Source organism: Anneissia japonica, unplaced genomic scaffold, assembly GCF_011630105.1.
Source record: "Anneissia japonica isolate Jap-2015-1 unplaced genomic scaffold, ASM1163010v1 scaffold288048_len465947_cov159, whole genome shotgun sequence".
Taxonomy (NCBI): domain Eukaryota; kingdom Metazoa; phylum Echinodermata; class Crinoidea; order Comatulida; family Comatulidae; genus Anneissia; species Anneissia japonica.
In genome coordinates, this window is record NW_022710625.1 from 282,902 (window position 1) to 302,850 (window position 19,949).

At 34.7% G+C, this 19,949-nt stretch overlaps 3 protein-coding genes across 3 annotated transcripts; all 3 read left to right on the top strand.

Moving 5' to 3' along the window:
* The first annotated feature begins 1,602 nt into the window (after window positions 1-1,602).
* On the top strand, window positions 1,603-11,582 carry LOC117107071 (basic salivary proline-rich protein 1-like). The gene is made up of 5 exons (XM_033248597.1): window positions 1,603-1,807; window positions 2,044-2,190; window positions 5,252-7,075; window positions 8,417-8,563; window positions 9,436-11,582. The coding sequence occupies exons 3-5, from the start codon at window positions 7,064-7,066 to the stop codon at window positions 9,688-9,690; spliced, it is 414 nt and encodes a 137-aa protein (XP_033104488.1). The 5' UTR covers window positions 1,603-1,807; window positions 2,044-2,190; window positions 5,252-7,063; the 3' UTR covers window positions 9,691-11,582.
* Window positions 1,766-5,467, top strand: LOC117107064 (calcium-binding protein P-like). The gene is made up of 3 exons (XM_033248589.1): window positions 1,766-1,807; window positions 2,044-2,190; window positions 5,252-5,467. The coding sequence occupies exons 1-3, from the start codon at window positions 1,766-1,768 to the stop codon at window positions 5,465-5,467; spliced, it is 405 nt and encodes a 134-aa protein (XP_033104480.1).
* A 1,381-nt stretch (window positions 11,583-12,963) lies between the features above and the next one.
* On the top strand, window positions 12,964-15,657 carry LOC117107070 (actin-like). Its single transcript, XM_033248596.1, has 4 exons — window positions 12,964-13,192; window positions 13,750-13,977; window positions 14,318-14,564; window positions 15,105-15,657. The coding sequence occupies exons 1-4, from the start codon at window positions 13,067-13,069 to the stop codon at window positions 15,620-15,622; spliced, it is 1,119 nt and encodes a 372-aa protein (XP_033104487.1). The 5' UTR covers window positions 12,964-13,066; the 3' UTR covers window positions 15,623-15,657.
* The last annotated feature ends 4,292 nt before the right edge of the window (window positions 15,658-19,949 follow it).

Genomic DNA, 19,949 nt, shown 5'->3' on the forward strand with positions numbered 1-19,949 from the left:
CAGATTTGGATTCAGAATCAATTTTACTCGTCGGATATATAGAGATAGGTCTAGTAGTGAGTACGGTACATTTTCTAGTCATTAAGATATAGAAACATTAGTTCCATGATAATTTATACCTTAAATGGCTAGTAAAATATTTAAACGATACAATTCCAAACAAAACATAACAAGATACAATTTAGGCATTATCATAATAGGGCCTACAAGATAGTAATTTATAAAATATTGAACAATTATCCTGGGAATTAGGTGGAAAAGCCACGCAAGTGATGTTCTACACGCGTTAGACTATCACGTGGCTACAAAACGGTTATCAGTACAAACTAATTTATACGGTACAATTGGCCTTACGTGCATTTATTTTGTAATCTCGTACAACTTCAATTAGTTTTTTATTGGCAAAAATCACACCAAGGATGATATGGTCAGAAATAAATATAAAATATGCAAAAAAGACACCGAGAAAAAAGATAAAATACGTGCAACGACAAGAAACAAACAAATAATATGAAATACATGTGCACCTACTTCATGGAAAACCTGTGATCAAATTCGGTCTCAAGAACTGAAGATCATTCCAAGGGTTGCCATCACGGTACCGTACTCTGCGCCATTACAGAACATAATTCGATTTTTTTTATTTGATATCAAAATTGACCAAAACCGAAACCAAAATAAATAATGGAGCCGTGTTAGTAAGGTAATAAATCAAATAAGACACTGGTAGCACTTTTTTGACTAAATTTTAATTATCTATTCCACACAATGGCGACGAATAGCTATTTCACCCGCGTTGTAATAACTTTGTAGAAGTTTTGCGTAATATTAGTATTCACTAATTTATTGAAAGCCGTCTGTGATTAAAATCGACCTCAACTCACGATCATTCCATAGGTTGCATCACGACACTCAGCGTCATTCGATTTGCTTTAATTGATAATACCATGACCTAAAAAAAAAAATTAAAAAAGCCCCGAAAGTAAATCAAATCTGTGACAAATATTATAGTTGTCTTAGATCAAATAAAACATTGGTTCAATTTATTGACTATCTTTTAAATTATCTACTACCACAAGCCGTCCACCCGAAGTATATACTGCGCATGCCCAGCTAGTAATTTCAACCGCGTAGTTTAATAACTTTGTAGCCTATTTTGGCGTAATGTTGCTATAATTTTATTTGAACAACGCTAAAAACATTATACAGTAACATGCATTTTAATGGAGTACGCCACATTTACATTATAAACCTTAGGCCTATTAATTGTTACCGTACATTAATATAATTTGATTGTTTTTGATTTGTATTCGTCCATGGTGTATTAGATGTAATGGTGTTTTTTTTTAGTGCACCTTTTTCTAAAACACAATAGTTCATATTAATAGTTATATTAATAATTAATATTTTGATAAAGGGTGAAACAAATAATTGCATTCACCTGAAGAAATGTTAACTGTTGTCAACAACTTAAAAATATTTCCGTTGCTGAGGAAGTGGTTGCCAATGTGAAAGTAAACACTTACAATGCACTGCATGGATAGGCATTTCTTTACTATACAGGTATCGGGCGAGTGGTACCCGTATTATTACGACAATTTGGTTTTATGCCTTAGATTGCACAGTGGCTATATAATAATGGAATGGTCCGATGACGCATCGACACACTAGAAGGGAGGGTCATCGATTCCGATTCAGCGTTTATTCCGTAACTTGGCCTGTTTCTAACCAGTTTAATCCGTTTTAGGAAATCAAAAACAACAGAATGCGCAGAGGTCATCATCATGGTCACCATGGGCATCACGGGGTAAGTATATGTTCTATGATGAGTAAAGTATATTACTTTATCATATCATATTCATAGCATTGTCAATAAAATGAATTGAATTACCATAAGCATATTACAAGAGCAGCGTTGAACTATACTTATAATATCGATACCAGCCCATTGTGTAAAGATTGAATGACAATCGTATCCATCATAACCGTGATTCATGGATTCATGTAATAAGCTCATAAACAAAATTGTTGTTTATCTTACAGAGAGGTTTTGGACACCATCATGGTCACCACCACCACCATCACGGTATTGGTGCCCCGTTGGGAGCTCTAGCCGTTGGGGCTGTAGCAGGAGCTGCGATTGCGAGCTCAAAACCTAAACCAAAGGAAACAGTTGTACACGTCGTACACGTAAGCATAACATAGTATTAAAATGACATATTACATGTACTTTGTACTTTCACATGGGCAGTAAAGAACATTATACAGTAGGCCTACTTTTAGGCTTTTATGATACTATATACATAATATATTGCATGTATATGTATCGTGTATAATTATATAGGCCTATATAATTATAGGAAAATATATATTATATATATATATGTTATAGGCCAATGTATATATATATATATGTTATAAGCCAATATATATATATATTTATACATATATAGCCTATATAATTATATATATATAATTATATATATTCTGTCTGTTTCCAATATATATATATATATATATATATATATATATATATATATATACACTCTATATATTCATTTTGAGCATATATATATATATAGGCCTTGACCTACTTTTCCCAGTTTGTTAGAAAATAGTCTACCCGAGTATTTATACCCTTTTTTATTTATCAATGTGTTAAATCGCGGTTCGATTGCCCAATATCACTGTTGTGTCATGACGATTATTAAGCAAGCACAGGTTAATTAAAACAGTAAATAGACCATCTTATATAGGAGTCGATATACATATAGGGCCTAGTAGAGTTGCTGGTCGGTTTTTGAATTTACGGCTCACGTGATACAGTGTATAACAGATAGCACCGGATCCGTGCTTAATGCGGTTGCACTGTTAAATTTCATTGCTGAATGCAAATATTCCGGCATTAATATTATTTCCTACAGCGAGCACGTGATGCATTTTGAAGTGCCATCACATGACATTATATAAACACGCATCGATTACGCTTGTCAATATCCTTTTATGACGTCATCGTTTCAGGTTATTCATAATCAGATACACCATGGATACACACAATATATCTTGCCTGTTCAATTATGGAAATTAGAATGTATAACTTAATAATGTTTTCTATAGCCATAGGCTATGGCGTTCGCTGAAAAGATGATACAAATACAATGTATAATGCGGATGTCACATCAATTACGGATTATTCATTACCGTATGTACTCCCACGATGCCTACATATTGGGCTATGGCATAGGTGTGACTATATCAATATCCTCATAATGGTTATTTAAACTAAATAAATTATTAATTAATATTTATGATTAAGACACATCTAGATGGCCGAAAATGGCACTCTCATACCTAAATTTGAATATAATTTTCCTTTTCTCTCCATTTTTTTTTTTTTTTTTTTAGAATTCTGAAAAAATAGGGAGGGGAGCTGGCCGGCTGTTCCCCCTACCTTGAATCCGCCACTGAAGAGAGATACACAGAAAATAGATGAATGAGTAGGTCTGCCAAGTACCTTTCCCCCATCCAGACTCTGTTTAAAGTATCACGAGCTGTATAATGTGACTAAATTTATACTCGCGAACTAAACCCCAACTGCACCACAATCGCTACATGTATTCCTTAATTCTTAATAATAGGCGTATCAGTCTATCCTTGGTATTACCTAATGATACACGCTGTTTTTTAAATACCACACGTATATCCGAAGTCCTGTATTAATAATCAACGTCACTATTTCAATGTTATCTCTACATTATATACGGTAATAATCAAAATGTTAACTTACAAGACAACATGGTAATAGTGATAGGTGGGAACTTTTCAGATATCTTACCAGGATTTCGTAAAAGTTATCTTGACAGCATTTAAATGGGGGAGGTGATAAGGGGGGCACGAAAGTGAAGGGGATCAATGATTAAGAGAGTGGTCTTAAAATAAGGTGATATGAGGTGACTTGTTTTGCTTCAAACACTTGAGGGGGCGACTTGGGGAGGGAAGTTTTGTTCACCCCACCCCCCCCCACCCCCACTGATACGCCATTTGGATCTTTTCGTTTTGTTTGCTTAACGAGATATGCGCTTACTTTATGATCTTAATTTTTGGGTATACGTTTAAAAACTATTCAATATTAGAATTACTATAACTAATCTGGTTTATAGACTAATCCATTCAATTATCTGGCAGCAAATTAAGTCTTTACACGAATTCTAGTACAAAAAATATTCTATCGTTCTTAATGATATATATATATATATATATAATATATATATATATATATATAAAGAAAGGTAAATACAGTGCTCGAATAAAGGACATAATAATACATAACATAGCTCTCAGCGAATGTAGTTATAAATAACCTATGAAATAAATAAACAAATGAATACAGGAATTGTGTAATAAAATTCCTCCGACGGGCAAACGGCCACATAATGCAAAACTATTTAATATATATATATATATAAATATATATATATGTATATATATATTTATATGGTTGTATATGTAATGCATGGAATGGTTTGCTTTGCAAAAATAAATCAAGTTTAGAATGTCGAGATCAACATATTATAAATATACATTTCAGTTTACAAAACACTTTACAAAATTATATAATATCATATTAGGCCTAAAAAATAATGGTGTGTTTGCTGTCACAATGTAAATATTGAAGTGAAGGGGCGGGCCTTTTTTTTTTTTTTTAGAAAGATTACCAAAACGCAGGCTTGTATATAGATTTGTAGAAGATGAGGGGGTGGGATAAAAAACTTTATTTTTTTAATGTAGAAACTAAATATATGTACAGGTCTCCTTGCAATTTGGGGCTAATTTTTTGTGGTTGGGATTGGAAGAGGGATTGGTAGTACTGTAGTAGTACCAACCAAGAGGGGAGAAATTTTAGAGTTAACCAAGCGTGAAACGGTCGTAGTGGGTGTGCTATGGAACCGTCGGTCGTTTAAAATCAAAATCGTGTCGGTTTTAACTTAAAAATGAAACTTTTAAGAAAGAAAGAAAACAAGGAAAAAAAAGAAAAAAGACCCGCCCCTTATTTTCGGATTTTAGGGCGGCGGATGACGGACAAAAAAAAAGTGGTTTTTTTTTAGGCTAAAACAAAAAAAATAGCAAATAATTTATTAACTTAATTGTTCAACTATATCATCACAGCCTGTATATTATAATTCTTTTTTTGCATGTTTGTTAGGCCTACTCATTCAATACTAACTACATGTCTTTGTTTCTGATTCGATAGACTCCACCTCAGCCGGCACCGCCTCCACCTCACAATCCCGCATATCCGGCTGCACCTCCGGGCTACTATCCCCCACAACAAGGAGGCTATCCCCCACAACAAGGAGGCTATCCACCACCACAAGGAGGCTATCCACCACAAGGATCATATCAGTACCCACCGCCACCAGGGTATTACCCACCGCAACAACAGTATCCTCCTCCAACAACCCAGTGATGTGTTGTAGAGCTTCGCTCTTTAGTTTTCAGTGTCAATGTAATTATAAGTCAGTACAAAAATATATAGACCCTATTATGAATCCATATACAGTCATTATTATCACTGTTGTATCAGTCATTTGCAAAGTTATTTTGTTTGAACATTATTATAATTATTTTCTGTTACATTACTTTTGTAGCTTATTATTAGATTAGAACAAAAGTATATTTTGTATAAAGGTAACTACCATCATAATGTAAATGCACGCCATTGTTTATATTAGTATTTGATCTTAATCGTAATTACTGTACATTGTTAATTAGAATAACACTATGCATGATAGCTTTGTACTGGTACCGTGACCTAAGGCAGACTTAAACATTTTATTTACTCATGAACATGCATAATTAAAATACGTACACGTAAATTGTCTGCGAAGTGAGGTTTATCTAGTGGGAACGACTAAGTGTTACCGTTGTTATACTTTCCCATTGGATCTGGTAAATTCGATTTCACTAAGATTGCTAGTCAAGAATGACTTTTTTACTGTTTCAAAGATGTATTTAAAAATTTTTAAACTTTGATATTTTATTTATTTATCTATTTTTCTTTCATCGATATGTCTACTTTGGATATTCTTTTTTATGTCCTAAATGTTTTTTTTTTATATTCTTGAATGTGTACATTTTAGCAAATATATTGTAATATCTAATCTACCATAAAGATTGCAATAAAAGGATAATTTTAATTAAATAATAACATTTTAGAACAAAGAATTTTATCATATAATATATCATTTATGGATATAATACGATATATTTTTGTATATAAGTAGGGTCTATACATTTTTATCAATCTTATATTTTAGTAGTATTTTATAGTAATGCATGGTGTACAAATCATCAATAATGTTTATCCAACAATAAATATAATCAAAATTATTTTATTTTTAGACTGTAGTAGTGTGCATCTTTGTATGATTTTCGAGTAAATAAAGTTGTACGAATGTAATTCTGCGTTTTATATGCTTATTAGGCCTATATAATCAAACAATATGTTTTTAAATAATAGGCTCATGTGATTCTGATTTTTTTTTCATTGCGACGCAGCTGGCCTATCGCAACGTCACCTATTCGAATATAACTGAGGTTGTCGAAATTTCACTGTGACCATCAGGAAATTTAAGCTCTAACAAATACAATTGGTACCAGCCAGTGGTACCAGTACATTATTGTAAAACCTATAAACACCAGTAAGATATCAAAGCGTAACATTCCATTGTCATAAAAGGGTTAGATCATTCATAAGCTAGGCATTTATTGTAATTTATTCATGAAATAATTCGTACAAAAATATTAACTAAAACTTGGACAAAAATGAATCACTTTTTACGTTCCAAAATTTAAGCCTGATTTTATGCTAATCTTCTGAAAATAATCATTTGAGAGAATCCTGGATTAAAATAAGTAAATAATTAATCGAAGAGTCTGACTAATGAAACATGTGATATTGAATAATATACTGTAAAATTTAATGAGAATCAACAAAATAGGATTTCTCCCCTAATTGACAATTATTTGTTAAAATTGGAGTGACTACGGTACGACATTAAAGATGCCCAGAAGAGTAAGTTTTTTGGTCAATATTTTTAGATCTTAGTAATTGTATGAGACGCATCGTGGAGTCTAAATAGTCCTAAGACTAGTACTGTATATTTAACACACACCGTATTTATCCGAATAAACGCCTGGGGGTGTTTATTGTTGAGAAAGGTTTTTGAGGGGCATTTATTCGAGAGAGGCGTTTATTATTTTTGTTAATGTAAAATGGGTACTCAAAAAAACAGTCATTAATTTCACTGTGAATGTGGAACTAACAACACATAGTTGTCAAAATGTGTTATTGCGTGAGCATAAAGACTTCTTGATCCCCCAACCAGGTACAACTGATTAATTCTGCTGGCGCAGAACATTAAGGCCAACTCAGACAGCGTCGGCCGACGCAGCCCGACGCGATTTTTTGTCGCGTCGGGTATGTGTGAGTTGAACGCAGACGCGATGGTGTGCGTCGGGGGCAGTCGCGTAGTAGAATATTAAACGTGTTTAATATTTCTCACGACGGCTTAAGACTGTCCCCGACGATAAATCGGGTCGGGATGCGTCGGCCGACGCTGTCTGAGTTGGCCTTTACAATGTAAAAACAGCGTGGAGGATTTACACACAAAGCTAGACGCAATGTTGTCCCGTTTTTGGTGACACGTTTAAAAGCTAAACGTGTTTAGACATAGCTTAATGTATTTAGGATACCGTATTGACTGTTTATAAATGAATGTGCTTAGATTACATTTAATGCTAATCAACAAAACGTCAGAAACCTAACCACATTCTGGCCTAAGCACGTTTAGTTTTTAAACGTGTCACCAAAAACGGGACAACATTGCGTGGAGCTTTGTGTTTAAATGCTCAATGCAGTTTTTACAGTGTAGGCCTAATAGAATGTGTTGAAAATGATGTTGCTTCCATTAGATTTGTTTTCAGTCATTTTTTTAAGGGGCGGGGGGTGGTGTTTATTCAAGGAAAAATAAACGCCTCGGGACGTTTATTCGAGGGAGGTGTTTATACCAATTGAGGCTTTAGAGGGAGAGTTTATTCGAGGGGCGTTTGTTCAAAGCCCTAGCGGGGCGTTTATTCGAATAAATATGGCATCGATTTATAGTTTGTTAGGCCTATATTTTATTTTTACATCTGGCATTCGAAATTATTTTTCATGGAGTTATATATTTCTATTGTACCTACATGAATTACGGAATTACTTTAATTTAAACTATCATGTAATTGTAAATGATCAGCGGATGTGTTTGGTATAATTAATCATTGCAAATAAATAATTATGAATTTCTCGATTAATGTCGCATGTTAGTTCTGGTATTATTTATTGTTGTATCAATCATTCATACCTTTTCCAAAGAGAGTTGTTGTTGTCGGACCTCCAAGAAGACGCGGTCCCCCTATTGGAGCGCTTGCCGTTGGAGCTGTAGCCGGTGCAGCAATTGCTTCATCCGGGTCTAACAATCAACGATCACATGGTACTACTGAGACAGTCGTCAATGTACATGTAAGAACAACTTCTATAAAGTTTAATTTATTCATTTTGAGAACTGATTACAAACTTTCTATTTTTAAAGTTTTCAACAACTAGTCAAAATTCCGTGTAAAAGTTTTTATATTTTATTTTTAAAAAATGGTAATTATACCTTTATACGGAGACATAGAAATATATATAGAAACATTACTCATTACTAGCGAGATTTAATGTTTAATTATACGATTTGTGTTCATGTTCAGTGGCGGATCCAGGAATTCGAAATAGAGGGGTCCCAGGGAGGAACTATTGGATCATGGACCTATAATAGGTCCATGATCGGAGTGTAGACCGCCATGGTTGGGGCTGAGGTAAAAAAGAATTATGATTAGGGCACCTCTCCATTTTTTTTTTTAGTTTTGGAAAATTTAAGGGGGGGGGGGGGAGGCGTCTCTCCTCCACTTCTCCCCCACCTCCTGTATCCGCCACAGTGATCGTTGTTTTCTATCAGCCTACCCTCTTAGGAATATAGTCCAACGTCCTTCACAAGAGACGTTTAGCCGTATGTACAATGGTCCCCTGTCTACTGCACTTAAAAATCATTGGAACAGATGGCATACACTAGACCGTCGGCCGACGAATCCATCCCTTTGTGAGCGCTTGACGACGCGACGTGGCATCGTCGTGTTGAGTTCTCCATGGATGATGTCGGCCGACTCCAACTCCGCTCACTGGCGACACGACGGCAGTCTGAATTTATTCTGGTCTGGTCATTAAAAACGATCCGTGTGCGCACGCGTCGTGGAGTTGCACTTTTCATAGAATCTCGTTAAGACGACCGTATGACACAGTGAGTTCCCGGCTTTAAATGACCAATTTAGGTATTTTTCTTTATTACAATCTAGGTGGACGGTTTACCTCAGAATGCTCACATGCAGCCAGGTCAACAGCCCGGACACTATCCACCTCAGCCAATGACGTACGCACCGCCGCAACCGAATTACCACCAGAACTACTATCCACCGCCAAACAACCAACCACCACCACCTGTTGCCTATCCTCCGTCTGGCGCTGCATATCCACCTACACAGCCACCTTCTGGAGTGCCACCAACTAATAGTTATCAGGGTTATCCTCCACCACCTTATGGCTGGAATTAATGGAGCAATTCGTTGGAAACTGCAATACCAGATTAATACAATCTTGTAAACATGCTTACTATTAATTGGTAGACATTACGTTATTCAATACTTCTACTAAACTTATTTATTAGATTCAGCGTAACTTGACATCATTGGAACGGTTACAAAATGTTAATATTTGTATCTGCTGTTTCTTGGATTCAAAGCGCACAGGTGTTCGATGCTGAGATTGTCTTTAAAAAAAATTAATGACATTCAATTTGTCTTCATTGTTTTATTTACTCACCTATTATATTTATATGTTTTAATCGAATAACATACATAAATTTATATATAATTCTATTTATTAATTTTATAGATGTAAGCAGATGTTGAAATAGTTTTGCCTATTTTTGAATAAACGATATGCCAGCGTTATCAATTATAGTTGTTTAACGTTGTTATTGTGAAACGAACTAGGCCTACATAAAAGAAACCAATAATAACATGCGTCTGCATTATGTTGGAGTTGATTAAAAAATTCAAAACGCCTTTCAAATTTTGAATAGCTTGAAAGGGTTAAAACTAAATTAAAATAAGAAACAAATAAAAAATATTTTTTTTAAATTAATTTACAGAAATTTTACTGCAAAAAACCTTAAAATAATTATCAGCCAATATCTGTATATAGCCTTTTCAAAGTTTTAAATTATTAATTTTTTGAATTTCTGATTTTTTCCCTTTTTTTTTTTTACAAATGATATATAGTTTATCTTTATTTTTGATAACTGTGATATTTTTAATATGTACTGGGGAAACCACTCGATAGTTGATTTAGTTCGCTTTTTGTTTTTTCTCTCTGTTGTTGTTTCTCATTGCGTCTGTTTTTTCCTGTATTTTTCGAGAAAAATAAATGATACGAAAAAGGAAAGTGTTATTTAACACTGACCGTTGTTTCTCATTTACATTTTGAATTGTAAGTTAATGATTTGCTTACAATAAATATACAAAATCAACAAAATATGAAATTGAATTTTTCATTTGTTTTATCTCTCATGACAGACAGTAATTTAGGATAGGTCATGATTGCTTTCAATGAATTGTTCTATTTCTGCGGCCTTTTAGAAGCTTCTTTCAAACTCATTTTGTAAGAGTACCGGTATCGTTAATTAAATTAATACAGGTTTCATTCCAATTAAGGACCCATCCAAGGCTCCAATTAAAGACCACCTCCTATTAAATACATTTTTTTCTGCGGCCACGGTTGAATGCCTATATTTTATCATTAGCTGTTCCCTCCAATTAAAGACTATATCTAATTTTAGAGACAAAAGACCATGGTTTTGAAGGGCCCAACTCGAAATTTTCCCTCCAATCAAAGACCAGTATAAAATACATAGTGATGTTAAAGCATTTTTCCTATATTAAATTATGCTATGACCTTCACATAGAAATATTAGCCAATACACATTACAAGATAATAGGTCTATGGTGTTTTTGTACAGTGTGTAGTGTGGCCCGAATATTGAATAACAACGATAATGTTAGTGGCGATTTTACAGTAACACTTTATAATGGAAAATTGATGTATGGACCATATGTTCTATTAGGAATAAAAATAACAGCATGCAGTACCGGTAACTGTACATATATATAAAGTTATAAGAATGATATTTATACGCAACTCATTTATCCGTTGATTTTACCGTTCTTTATGTAAATTAACGTTTTGTTTCTAGGTGTCAAGTTTAATTAACTTAATGTGCTTCTTTGTTTTAGTTTGTTTGTCTGTAGGTAGACTTCTGAGCTTTATGTTCTCTTGTTTTTTTTTTGTATTGTTGATTATAAGGATGCACTGTTCACTGTAAACGTGTGCCACCGATCTGAAAGTGTACATCCATAAAAAATAAGTAAACAAAATATATTTTAAACTGTTTAATGTATTATTTCTTCATTTCTCTCTAAACGAGAAAACTAAACACCACATGTGCGCATTAATTTTAGTCTCCTGCAGAGTTTCATAAGCCTAGAAGCGTTTTTTCCCCCATGCAACACAATAAGCAATATCGTTTCTTTTAGCCAATCAGAACATAGGAAGCCCCGATGACGTCAGACATACTCATGCGTAATTAATCAGGATCTTCACTCTGCTACATTCTGATTGGCTAAAATGAAATTCATATCCTCATGGAGGAATTAGTTTAGACTAATTTAAAACTAATTCTTCCCATGGTGTAGACCTATTGCAGAAAAAATACGCTCTCCGCGATGGGCCATGGAGTCTCCTGGATATTGCCCTTCCGCGCTCCCGCGATCAAGCAAGATACCATCTCCTATCCCCCAATTTCATGAGCATGATTTTACAAATTTTTACTACTGTATTATCAAATTGTCTACCAGAAGTCAGTGCCACTGGATCATCACCCGGTGCACAGCAAAATTAGACATTCACGGTAAGAAAACTTACTACGGCCACTGCCTGTCATTTAGTGTTCTTTTAACTTTTGTGTGGCTTCCGAGAAATGGTGTATAATGATTCAGGAACAGCATCCATTCTGAAACACTTGAAAGAAAACTTTCAAACATTAAACATTTATCATATCATGGTTTTTGGCAGACCCAACTAAAAATGTTCCTTCAAACATAGGGCCTATAGTGATTTTAGTGTTTTTAATGCAGTTTAAAAAAAATATATGAAAATCGGGCCGCATGTCACAAGGAAAAATAACCTGGGGAAAATTTCAGGAGGAAAATATCTGGGGGGAGGGGAAGGGTGGGGCATGCAATCTTAGATTCGATTTGTTGGAATAAAACAATCTTACATTTACTACGGTACATATATTATCATTTCTTAATTTAAAACAGAGATATTTAAAGACCACCTTTAGTGTCGGTCTTTAATTAGGGGAATTTTAATTACCACAAAGCTGCTAAAGACCACTAAAACCGCGGTCCCAAAAGTGGTCTTTAATTAATTTGGAGGAAGACGTCTTAAAAACTTCATCATATTAAAGGACGGAAACTCATGGTCGCAAGAGACGAGAATTTAGGCCATCTGACGAAGTTTGTGGGTGTCCAGCAGATATTCCCCTTTTTAGGGGATTTAGTCATTTTAATATCTTATTAAAATGATTTCACACTTGTTAGTGATTTTTTTTACTGCTGGAGGAGGTGGTGAGCTGGAGGAGGGAGGGTTGCTCTTTGTCATTCCCTGTTCAGAATAAATAAAATCATAAGGTACAGATTGACGCCTGGAGTATAAAGCCTATAGATCCTTTACTGCCTTAACACGAACGATAGTGGCGTTCTCATGTCAACAACGAACAAAAATGTCAGGCCCTAGAGGGAGAAGTCACAGGTGAATGTCACCGCAAATTTATAATGTACTGATCAGTAAGTACAATACACTGAAAAGATGTGTGATGGAGATATCGCGACGATTGTTATCGATAATGGATCTGTGGCTTGTAAAGCTGGTTTTGCAGGGGAAGATAGCCCGAAGGTCATTTTCCCAGCAATCGTTGGTTGGCCTAGGTATCAGGTAAGAACTAATGGCTAGCCGCTAAGCCGATCTCCCAACGTGCATAGGCACAACATACACGACTGTGTAAAGTGGGCGTAGGCCGGGCTTAGTCTAGACTCTAGTGGTGTGCCTACAATCTTCTGGTTTTGCCTTTTGTTATTATTGCTGCTTAGTAAATGCTCACAACTGTGATTTAAACTTGGGCTACCTGGCCACGCCCACTCCGTTGCAAATTAGGCCTAGGCCTACATCATTTTGGTTTTTTTTTTTTTTTTTTTTTTTTTCGAAATTAAACATCAAGAAATTGAATATTTTTTTGACAAGTATTAGGATTGAAGTGAGCCCTCACTCAGTACCTCACTTTAAATCAGGGCCTGTGTGGTTAAATCCCAGGGAAAAAAATCCTAGAATGAAAACTGTTCTGCTTTTTGGATATAAGTGCTGATTTCTGTGCATAATTTTTCAGAAAATTAAACCTTGCACTATTTCTCAGTATTGATGTATTGTATAGTTATTACAATTCTGTTCACTGTTTTCAATAGAAATATGAATTTCTTCTACTACATCTCTTTTAGTTGACAGGACAAAAAGATTATTTTGTCGGTCATGAAGCCTATTCCAATCTCGAAACTTTGAGTATTGAGTATCCTATTGAACGTGGCATCATCACCAATTGGGACGCCATGGAAAAGATATGGCACCATTGCTTTTATGATGAACTCAACGTTTGTCCAAAGGATTATCCAGTATTACTGACAGAACCTGTGTTGAACCCTATATCAAATAGAGAGAAGATGACAGAGGTATTAAGGCCTAGCTTTATTTTAGGTGTTACAGTAATGTTTGTTTGTATTTATATGTTCGCTTTTAGAAATTTTAAATTTTAAAATAAATGATATGATATGATGTGAATAAGATGGGAAAACGCAAATGTTAAAACAAGAAAAACCTGAGGTGTTATTTGTTATTTTATCGCAATTTTTATTTTGAATGTCGGCCGACGAAACTATCTTGCTTACATTAGTCGAGGTTAGATTCAGTCTGTACCTGGTTTTTTTTTTTTCATATTGCAGTGGAAGTTGTTGAATATTTCCAATTACTTCTTTTCGAGTTTATCCATTCAAATTTGATTGTACCCATCAGGTAATGTTTGAAACATTCAACGTTCCTGCTTTCTATGTGAGCATCCAGGCGCAGATGTCTATTTATGCCTCTGGTAGAGGTAGTGCTTTAGGCGTAGATATAGGGGATGGTGTGGCACATATTGTACCTATCTACGAAGGATATGCCATCAGAAAAGCTATACAGAGGATCAACTTCGGAGGATGTGACCTCACCGAGTATATGAATAAGTTGCTGTGTGAAAGAGGGTATACATTTAGGAATACAGGTTAGTACAAGGGTTGAGTTTTTATGATTTTTAAGAATGGGCAAAAGAGAATGAACATAGTTTGAAATAAACTTTAGATTAATATAACCAGAAGGTCTTGGGTTGGAATCCCAATGAGGACATAACTGTCTTCTAAAATATTTATTACCACCTTTAATTAACACCAGTGGAGGTGTATCTCCATACCACAATAACTTTAATGTTATTTTACTTTACTTTGGATTAGGAAATTTCATAGTTGAGGATCCTAAAATCTCTCACTATATTCTTAAACTGAGTAATTAACATAAGAATGGATCCTAAGTTTTATGCTTTAACACAGGAAAGCCATAATAAATTTACTCATAACTTTGGCAATAATAAGTTGATACCAGTAATTGACCCATCATTGTAAAGCCTGTAATGTAGAGATAAGAATATATTAAAAAGTCCATTTTCATTGTTTTCCCACTGATGCTGGTTTTGAGATGGCAAACCTCATTTGTTTAATAAAAATAATAAAAATACTAAATATAAATAATTAAAAAACTTTTATTTTAGCGGAGATGGAAAAGGTACAAAAAGTAAAGGAAAACCTCTGCTACGTTGCTCAAGATTTTGAGGAAGAGATGAAGAGGGCAACATCCAGTTCATCTTTAGAGAAGAGCTTCCTACTTCCTGATGGTCAGGAGATCACAATCGGAAGCGAGCGATTCCGATGTCCCGAAGCCCTATTTAACCCATGGCTAATTGAAATGGATCAATGTGGAATTCACCAGACTGTACACCAAAGTATAATGAATTGTGGAATCGATACAAGGAAGGACATATATTGTAATATTGTGCTGTCTGGATCAACGACGCTCTTTCCAGGCTTTGCAGAGAGATTGCAAAAGGAAGTGAAGTCATTAGCGCCCCCATCCGTTAGAGTCAAGATTATTGCTGCTCCTGAACGAAGCATGAATGTCTGGATTGGTGGCTCCATTCTTGGATCTTTATCTATGTTTCGAAAAGTATGGATAAGTAGGAAAGATTATGACGAATTGGGCCCAAGTGCCATCCACAAAATGTGTTTATGAGGCAGGTAATGTCTTATGGTAATACCAGGAAACCTCAACTCCACCGAGCCACAAATCAAATTGCCTCAATTTAACTCAGTCTTGCCATAACAGGCCTGGTGGGTTTCACATGGACCTGAAATGGATCAAAACCTTTATTAGGCCACATACTGTTTCTGCCAGAATTAGCATTTGATAAGAAAAACTTGACCAAAATCAGTGGCATCATGTTGGGGGATGACAGGGTGCAAAGCACAAAATGCCTGGGTCTGATGGGCCCAGCACAAAAGAAATGGATATAAAGTTAAAATGTATTCATGCTGTACAGTGCATGGTGCAGTATTTGAAGTAAAAACTCTAAAGCTCATCGTCCTAATCCACTGTGTTTCAGAAACTGTCATGGGACCTTGTTCCTCTGACCAATATATTAACCAAAAATTAAAAATAATGATTTTAGTTAGGCTGTAAGGTATTGGTAGCACATATCAGGGCCATCCAGCTTTAGCCAGACCACTTTTTCTACTACTTTTTAAAATAAATATATACTGAAACTTATAAAATAAGATAATTAATTTATTATTAATGTTCGCAAAACTCCATCCGCATGCTCTTGCTTTGTATTGGCATTAAAAATTTTTGACAAAGTTGATTTTGAAAATGTTTAGATGTATGCATATATAATAAAATTTATTGTAACTATAACATTTTGGGGGTTGGAGACAAATTGTCGTCATAGAGGTACAGGGGACAAGTTGGCCCTGATTATTTGCATTCAAAATTTAAACCCCTAAAGTGATTTCCCGGCAGATGAGTCATTTTTTCAACCATGAGTTGGAGCTGAGACAGGTATTGTATCTAGTTCACTTTCACCTGTATATGCCCCTGCATGGGGTTGGAATAGGTGAAATAGTAGCAGGGTGCTGCCAGCTGCTATTTCTGTGAATGTGGAGATGCCATGCAGTATTTTCAGAAGTCACTCACCTAAGCTCCAACCATGGTAGGGCTGTGGTAGGTATGAACTCTAGTCCCCACTAACTTTAAATCTGCATATGGAGAGGATGGGGACAGTGAAGAGAGTCTACAGGTTTGCCAGCTGCTATCCGGGCATCCAAAGGTGCTATATTTTTTAATTTGCTTACCTCAGCCCCAACCAGGGTGGGGTTGTGGTGGGTATAGACTCTATCTCCATGCTAACTTTAAATCTTGTCGCTGCCCCCTTGAGTAGAATGATAGGGGCTCTAAAGGTTGCCAACTGCACCTGGGTATCCAGGTTCACCAACCATGCTGGGGTGGGGTAGATATTCACTCAGACCCCACTAACTTTAAATCATGCATGGGTAAGGGTAGCATGTCTGCAGTCCAGCAGCCAAATCTGTGAAGCATCCCCCCCCCCCACCACCACCTCTTATTTATTATAATGGCCACTTGCATAATGCTTCCAACGACTATGAATTTGCATACAGTATGGGTATTTTGTTTAATGTCCACCCAGCAAACCACTGCTTGGCTTGCAAGCTTATCAATCGCACACATGCGCCACCATTCTCCATGCCCAGGAACAGTTTGATTTGCACCCACACTTTGTCGAGCAGAAGGCAAAGTGTGTGCCTGGCTTGACTGTACTTTTTATAAGCAACTTGCATGTGTAAAGATGTCGGCTACATTATTATCTGCTCAGCTTCTCAAGTAAATTTTTTTTAATTTTCTTTATTTAATTTTTATTTCCATAACATTACAATTTCTTGAACTTTAAACCTTTATATTCAAGTATTTATTACTTTATGGTTAGGTTTTTGCAAACCATTCATTAACTTGCTTGCATTTGAAACTCCCAGCCTAGCATGGCTAGGCTGGGAGTTTATATATACAGTTCTCAGCAAGCACAGTTACAGATGTATAATCAGGGTTAAACTAGCAATTTACAATAAGGGACTAATTCAGACAGTAAGACCAGATTTACAAACAGTTTGTTGGTCCAAAGAAGGTTTTGTTTTCCAACGATAACGTTTTTAATGAGATGAAACTAGTGCATTAAGCATTCAAACAATTTAATATATTGTATTAAAGGGTTTCTTATTGATAAATATTTACAATGCTTGAATAGTGTGCTGGGCTATGAATTTGCATGTAATGCCAAAATTCGTATTTTTTTTACTGAAGAAATTTTATTTTACTGTGTAATTTTATAGGAGAGTCATGAGGAAAGGATGCAGTCCTAGTTTAATGTATCGAGTAAGTTGATATACAGCATGTACACGTGTAGGCCTATATATAGTAAGAGAAGCATACAGTGGGCATATCTGTACTATTACTCATATTGACATTAAGTGCAGCAGTATACAGAGGTCAACGCAAATGATAACACATAAATTCCTTTTGTGTATAGCGCTTCATTGCCTCTGTGTAAATAATGATAACAATTTTTAATAATGATGAAAATAATAATTATTAATTATAATGATTATTTTCTATATAAAACTACTCATTCTCTGCTAGTCAAAATTGACAGTTCGTGAGGTAAAATGTGTCGCCATTTGGGGGTTATATAATTTAAGATAGTTGGCATAGATTATAATGATGATCGTAATAAATAATAATAGTAATAATAATAATAATAATAATAACAATAATACAGTAATAATAAAAGCAATATATAAAAGCCATGTTAATAATATTTATATTAAGAATTATAATTATAGTAGTATTAATATTAACATATATTTTTTATTTACTGATATTACAGTAGTACTATGCAATCATGAATTTCCATAATTTAATTTAACTTTTTAGATATTTATATAGATATGTATATTAATATTTTTAGACTTTGTATGATAAATACCTGTTTGAAATATGTATGCACACAAATTTTACACAATCTGTACTTTAATATTTATTTCTCAGAAACGTTCACTTGTTTAATAAATTACTTTTTGTAGCACAGTAACATCTGTCCTGATTCTTATTTCATATGCTTGCAAGAGAAATTATACGTTTATGGAGACCGGCCTATGTGTACCTAATGTATATGCAAATTTATACGATACGTGTAAACAAAAGTAATTTATTCTATTTTTAAAGAAAAGACCGTGTATGCAACGATAACAATACTACACTAGGAGATGCTGTAAATAAATACAACATTGATAAATATCGGTAGTATATATCATACGCGCATGCTCTTGAGATAAATAAGTATTACGTCATTCGTAAGTCTGTTCATACTCATACATCATGAATGTAATGTATAAACAAAAATCTTTTGGAATGTGACTTTTTCCCCATTATGGACTGATCTTAGTATAGTAGGAGCATTACCACGACTTTTGAGGCACTAACCCGAATATCTTTGTTGACCATACATATACATTTATTTACAACATAATTATTGAATGTATATTTACTTCCATTGGTAAATTTTAAAGCTTGTATCGACATAACCGTCATTAGTTTCGTGTACGCCGTTAGATTGAGCCAAGTACAATTCCCCATCCCTCTCAAAACTGCTCCAGCTCCAAACCGCCCTACCTGGTAGAGTTGAGTGCTCCACGAACATGCTGCCCTCTAACTTGTAGATCAAGTTTGTAACGCTGTGTGTATTTTCGTTCGTCCATTGGGCTCTTATATTTGATGTGACCATGAAAGCCTCTCCACCAACCTGTAAATGACGATTTAAGGGCGGACGTTATGGCTTGATCTTATGAGATAATATGCTCATTGTAGTTTAAACCGATATACTATCTTATCTGAGATTAATCAGTGGGCCTTTCGGTAAATCAAACTAAGGTAATTCAAACAGAAAAAGTTGTATAGTTTTTCATTATTCAACCCGTTATTACAGACACATCAGCATGATTATGTAATGACTTAAGGCCTGTTTGTACTTCAACGAAAACGATAAAAAAGCTGAAAAGCAATTGTTCATATAGAAAATAAAAGAAATAATAGAAGTTTTTACACTAGAACGATTCGATAACGATTTATTAGTTATGCGATAACAACATATTTTGACAAATCAAAATCAGATGACATCATAACCATGGAAAACATTAAAATCGTAGTATTAGCAACGATTTTATCGTTTTTTAATGATTATGACGTCATCTGATTTGATTTGTTAAAATATTTTGTTATCGTTTACACGATAAATCGTTATTGAATCATCCAGTGTAAAAAATTCTCTTATTTCTTTTATTTTCTATATGAACAATTGCTTTTTAGCTTTTTTATGACGTTGATCACTTTAACGTTGATGAAGATAGCAGGAGCTATCGAAATATCCGTTTGATTTTATTATAGCTTAATACATTTGTGTTCCGCAAGTCAACTTTCAATGATTGTACACCGT